Source organism: Perkinsus marinus (assembly GCF_000006405.1).
Source record: "Perkinsus marinus ATCC 50983 genomic scaffold scf_1104296956954, whole genome shotgun sequence".
NCBI lineage: Eukaryota > Perkinsozoa > Perkinsida > Perkinsidae > Perkinsus > Perkinsus marinus.
The window spans coordinates 1,162-6,922 of record NW_003207287.1 but is presented as its reverse complement, the minus strand read 5'-3'; the positions used below and the strand labels follow the sequence as shown (position 1 = coordinate 6,922).

At 43.4% G+C, this 5,761-nt stretch overlaps 1 protein-coding gene across 1 annotated transcript; it reads right to left on the bottom strand.

Annotated features, from left to right (window-relative positions):
* Nucleotides 1-2,775: 2,775 nt before the first annotated feature.
* On the bottom strand, nucleotides 2,776-4,929 carry Pmar_PMAR012095 (hypothetical protein; the record flags this gene model as incomplete). The annotated part of the gene is made up of 5 exons (XM_002775024.1): nucleotides 2,776-2,815; nucleotides 3,513-3,641; nucleotides 3,785-3,913; nucleotides 4,419-4,539; nucleotides 4,776-4,929. Coding segments are annotated over 5 exons (573 nt in total), but the record flags the coding sequence as incomplete, so codon positions are not given.
* Between the last annotated feature and the right edge of the window lie 832 nt (nucleotides 4,930-5,761).

The following is a 5,761-nucleotide window of genomic DNA, read 5'->3' as shown; positions in this document are numbered from 1 at the left end:
GTGAAAAACGCGATATTCGCGGTGCGCAGTAGTCGTGAAATATATTTTCACTAGTGTTTTTCATATTACTAGGGTGAAACTCCAATGCATCAGCTTGCACAACACAAACAGGATGGAACTTATCCATTCACACGAACTTACCATATACTCAATCATCACTCTCACTAATTCCTTCCTCTCAACAAGGCCACGACTTCTCCCTCCAGGCTGGCATATAGCAGCTAGGATGCTCGACAGCTCCTGGCCATTGAATGGCGTCTCCAAGCGGTCTTCCTTCAAAACTGCAGTAGTGTACCGATACAGAGACTTACTCGTGAAGTCTGCATCAGCACATGCCGTTAGAACGTTAGCAATGTACTGAAGGAAAAGGGAACGAAATGAGCCGATCTAACTGCTGTAGTTGCCCTCGATGAACTAGTTGTCAATATGAATGTTGTACGAATTATGTAGTATTTCGTAATTACTTCGTAACAAAGAGGCAAAGCTCGCTTGGTCCGCGTTTGTTGACTCAATCAATGAATTTCACATAGGTCCCCGGTTCGATTCCCGGGCTGGAGATCTTGCCGTCATATCGAAAGTTTTCGTGCATATCTCTTCGAGGAAAATCGAATTTTTCGATTTTTGCACGAGCCTCAGCATATAGAGGAGCCGTTTGATCTGATGGCTATCTGATGGTCGCTCAAGCTTAGTAGTTGAGGCAGAGTTATTCTGCACGCATGCACAAACCGGAAGGGCCTATTGTTGTGGTACATGTATGCTCCGCTCGCTCCGCAACTTTCACTGGTAATTATTCGAACCTCCAGCACGAAAACAACCGACTTTCACGTGGATTAATTTGTGGAATATTCCTCACCAGTGTTCCTCCTATCACGGGCGGAACTCCAATGTGTTTCAAAACTCATCAGGGCTCGGACGGTGTCTATGCGAATTCGAATATCAAAGTACTGCTTCGCTTCGCGAATTATAGCGCTCAATGAGCGCTCATGCTTTCATTGGTCGAAATTGGTCTTGTGTTCGACGAATTTGAACTTGCGTTTCCGAATTCATAAATTCCATTCACGAATTTGAACTTTCATTTCGTGAAAAACTCCTTTCACTCGTCGAAAATCAAATTTCATCTATCTAATTTGTTCTTTCACTTGTTGAATTTCAGATTGAAAAGGTGTAGAAGCCAAGAAAGAGCGAGAATTATTCACAGTGTGAAAAGCCCTTACCTGCGGATTAACACTATTCTGCGTGAGATGCCGCAAAACACAGGCATGCACTCGATTCATTTCCACCGACCGAAACAGCTGCCGACACTCAGGACGTAGACGCGATAAACGATGGAGACCTGTGGCGATGTTCCTGGGGGTAGCCTGAGAATAGTAGCAACATCAACATTAAAGTCTACGTCTTCATGCACTCAATGAAACCGTTCGTCTCTAGAATGGAAAGTCGACTAGAACAGTTCACGTCATAGCTTATCAATACAGTGGGAGAGTAACACTTCCTCGTGTAACAATTATAGTTCTCAAGGGGCTACTATATGCGCTAGAGAACAGTGCGCTGTGTATACTAACAGCGACCAGTGTTGCAGTAGGAATACATATATGTTCGCTTTCCTAACCTGAGCTCAGGAGGAGTTTCCTACGCAGTGTTGGAGTAGGAATATATATATTCGCTTTCCTCACCTGAGCTCAGGAGGGATTTCCAAGGCTAATTATATAATGTGAGGCGTACAGAAACCAACAAGAATTTCCCAAGATTTTCTCCGCTGTGTATATTTTCTGACCACTCTGGAGACGACTCTCCACCGGAGGCCAACTCACTTCCAGTCGGTGTCTCAAAAGAACCTCCACAATGGCCTTGGCAGAGCGGCTGTTATACGCTGCATGTATCGCTCGCTGAATACTGTCACTCTGCGAGGTTAGCGACATCTAACAACTCCGGCAAACCAAGTAGAGAAACTCAGAGCGAAAAAATCTGTTGCGTTATGTTTTCGTGAGATATGAATTTTCCAATTCATATGCAAGGTATAGTAATGCCGATGTACGTGTTGACTTCGCGGTATCTTCGAAGGAAAAGCGGAAGGGAAAAATGATCGACTTGCCGATTGAGACAACACAACATTGAATATAACACTAGGGGAATGCCCTAGAAAGAGGGCCTGATTACACCAAGTCGTTAGGCTTAGCTAAGCGCTTCCTACATGTGAGATGCTGCTGCATGATTGTCGCTGACCTTTTCTATCGTAGCACACAATATGTCTCTCTAGGTTGAAGGATTTCCTTAGCTAAGCTTATGGTGAAGATAGTATTCTTCGGCTAAGTGAGACATTCTGCTGCAATTATATCCAGTTTTCTCAATGAGCAAATCATTTAAATACACTCTTAGAGAGGGACATATTGTGTGCTACAGGGATTGCGACAGCGACAATGATGCTGTACCAGGAACTTTCACCAGCTATTATAATATAGTAGACGCCTTCGACATTAAGAATAGTGTCGTCTCTAATGGAGACACTATTCACCACTACTCTGTATTCAGGCTACAGTACTCGCCATCTAGAGACCGAAAGGACGTGTGCAGAGGTAACTGCAATAGAATGGAGTTTCAACCTAGTGATATGAAAAACACTAGTAGAAAATATATTTCACGATCGTGAAATGTCACATCGCCTTTACCCGTCGTTTAACACAACAATTGAAGAACAGTGAAAACTCGCTCTCTCTAATGCCGACAAAACTCATACAATAGTTCTGCTGTTGTTCACGCGCTAGTGATATTATTCACGGTGGTCAGCTCTTCCACTGGCATACCGTCAAGCACATACCTAAAACAAATCCTCTACCACAAATTCGCCCTACTCTATTTAACGACTACACCTTTTCAATCTCAAACTCCACAAGTGAAAGAACAAATTTTCATTGGTCGAAATTGGTCTTGTGTTCGACGAATTTAAACTTGCGTTTCCAAATTCATAAATTTCATTCACGAATTTGAACTTTCATTTTCAACCGGTCTACGAAAATCGAACTTTCATTTCGAATTCGAACTTTCATTTCGTTAAAAACTACTTTCACTTGTCGAAAATCAAATTTCTTTCGTCAAATTTGTTCTTTCACTTGCTGAATTTGAGATTGAAGAGGTGTGAAGTAGAATGGGACACACAGCAAGGGTGAAGTTTTTTGTGGCATTTTTTCGACAATTTGATCGATGACATATTTGAACAATATAATAGTGTTAGAAAAGACTACATACAAAATTTCAATCGAAAAGACAAAACGGACTCGCACAGATTGGGCTCACTGAGGCTATATACATATTCGAGTTGATAGCAATACACTAGTTTACGTGATGTAGTTATTACTAAGCATTGTGTATGGGGAGACAGTGCTCTGTAGTACCCGACGAGTAGAGTAGAATAGGATACATAGAAAACGATCGCTATATACAGATTCGAGTTAATAGCAATACGTTAGCTATGTAGTTATCACTAATGATCGTGTTTCGTGACAGAGTAAACTTACCTTATACGCAGTTTCATCATAATAGGTTTTGCAGGCTCAGATGCTTGTGTCACCGTTAGCTTCTGTGTCACCACCGTATCGGGCTGAACCACTGGCGATGTGGCTGGTTGCAAAGTCAACTTCAGATACCTAGTGAGAGCAATATATCTCATTACAGTGCAGGAAATTGTGCGAGAATTTTGAGAAATTGTTATTGGTTTCTGTACACTTCTACTCTATAATCTGGGCACCTCTACAACCGAGAAACCAACCACTTCTCCCCGCGGGCCTACTTTGGAACTGCCGCCTCCAAAACGAAGTCCGACAACACTCTTTGGTGAGAGTGGAAACTCGCAGTAATATCAACACCGTTGGACTTTGAAGATACCGCGAAGTCAACACGTACATCGGGATTACTATACCTTGCACATGAATTGGAAAATTCATATCTCACCAAACAGACCACAACAGACTTTTTCTTCCACAGGAAGTGAACATTGACAGAATTATTCGGAGTACAAATCTTCGTCAGATTGATTTCTCAGCGCCCCTCGTCAGTGTGGCAAAATATGCACGTATTGGTGACAATATGGAAATTCTGAGAGAATTTCCGGAAATTCTCATTGGTTTCTTTACACTTCCATCTGAGTTTATACATAGATTTTCATAATTAGTGATAAAACTCCTGAGCTCGGCTGAGGAAAGCGATTACATATATTCCTACTCCAACACTGTATAGGAAACTCCTGAGCTCAGCTGAGGAAATCGATTACATATATTCCTACTCCAACACTGTATAGGAAACTCCTGAGCTCAGGTGAGGGAAGCGATTACATATATTCCTACTCCAACACTGTATAGGAAACTCCTGAGCTCAGGTGAGGGAAGCGATTACATATATTCCTACTCCAACACTACACCCCTTACACTGTTATCGTCCGAACCTGAGCACCTGTACTGAACACGTCCACTAACCCGCCGCCTTGTGCCGGTTTCTTCATACCAGAAGAGCTCATAGAGAACCCCAGAGAGCCCAACCCCAAGCCACCTACAGTACTTGTCAATTTGATATGCAAATGTGTGTTATTTTGCAGGACAAATGATATTAAACAAGCGGGCGCTATCATCACAGTCCCAAACGGGTACTCTCATCATCACAACACATGTTCATAGCCATCGTTACATTGCAAATCGATTCTCATTAATCTCACATTACATTTGTATATCAAATTGACACGCGCTGTATAGCAAATAAATCACAGACTTCCAAGACCAAACACCTACTGAATGGATCTGCCGTTTTCTCCTCCCGTTTCTCCACTGCTGCCACAGTAGGCGCAGCCACAACAGGCGCAGGCATGCCGAGAATAGAGTCGAGATCATCCAGGAGGTTACCACTTGGCTGCTGCCCTGTTGCCGTTGATGATACTTCTCCCATGTGACCTGTTGGTCCTGACGAAATGATTATCATTTAATGGAGTTTCACGACTACCCGTTTTACGTGAAGTGGCGTCGTAAAACTCGGTGAAAAACGCGATATTCGCGGTGATATACAGTAGTCGTGAAATATGTTTTTCACTAGTGTTTTTCACACCACTAGGGTAGTGAAACTCCAATATATAATCAATAGTAAACACCAACATTAGAGTTTCACCCGTACAACGCGCTTTTCACCAGTGTTTTTCATACCACCGGTGACACTCCGCTGAAGACTGTCACCAAAGCCCACCCACCTTGTTCAACCCCGGGCTCCAACGAGCCGATCAAATCCTCCTCATATGTGTTCACCCCAGCATCTGCATCATAATACCCACCCACAGGCGATCCCCCACTAGGGAGCTTCGTCACTGCCGGGACCTGGACAAGCAATCCGGTAGACTTTCATTTCGCGCGCGCCCTAAAATTCATCGTCAGTCACTTATCGTCCACCTCGTCAATTGTGGTTTCCCCGACCGGTAAATCCCTCGTCGGCTCTTCCCCCGTAGAGGGCGGTATTTTTTCTGTCAGTTCACTTCTCATGTCTTTGCTCGCCAACGACAACAGTGCCATGTACCTTCGGAATAATTCACCCAATTTCACATAACCGGACGATTATACCCAACACCGCAGTTCTACCAGCGTGATATTTCATGTGAAAAACGCGATATTCGCCACATAAAACGAATTCGAAATACTTCTCGCGGATTTCACGTGTTTTACGCGTTATTCACCGCGTGTTGCTCACTAGTGTTTTCCTTATCACGGGATCAACTCCTCTGGTAACAACTACT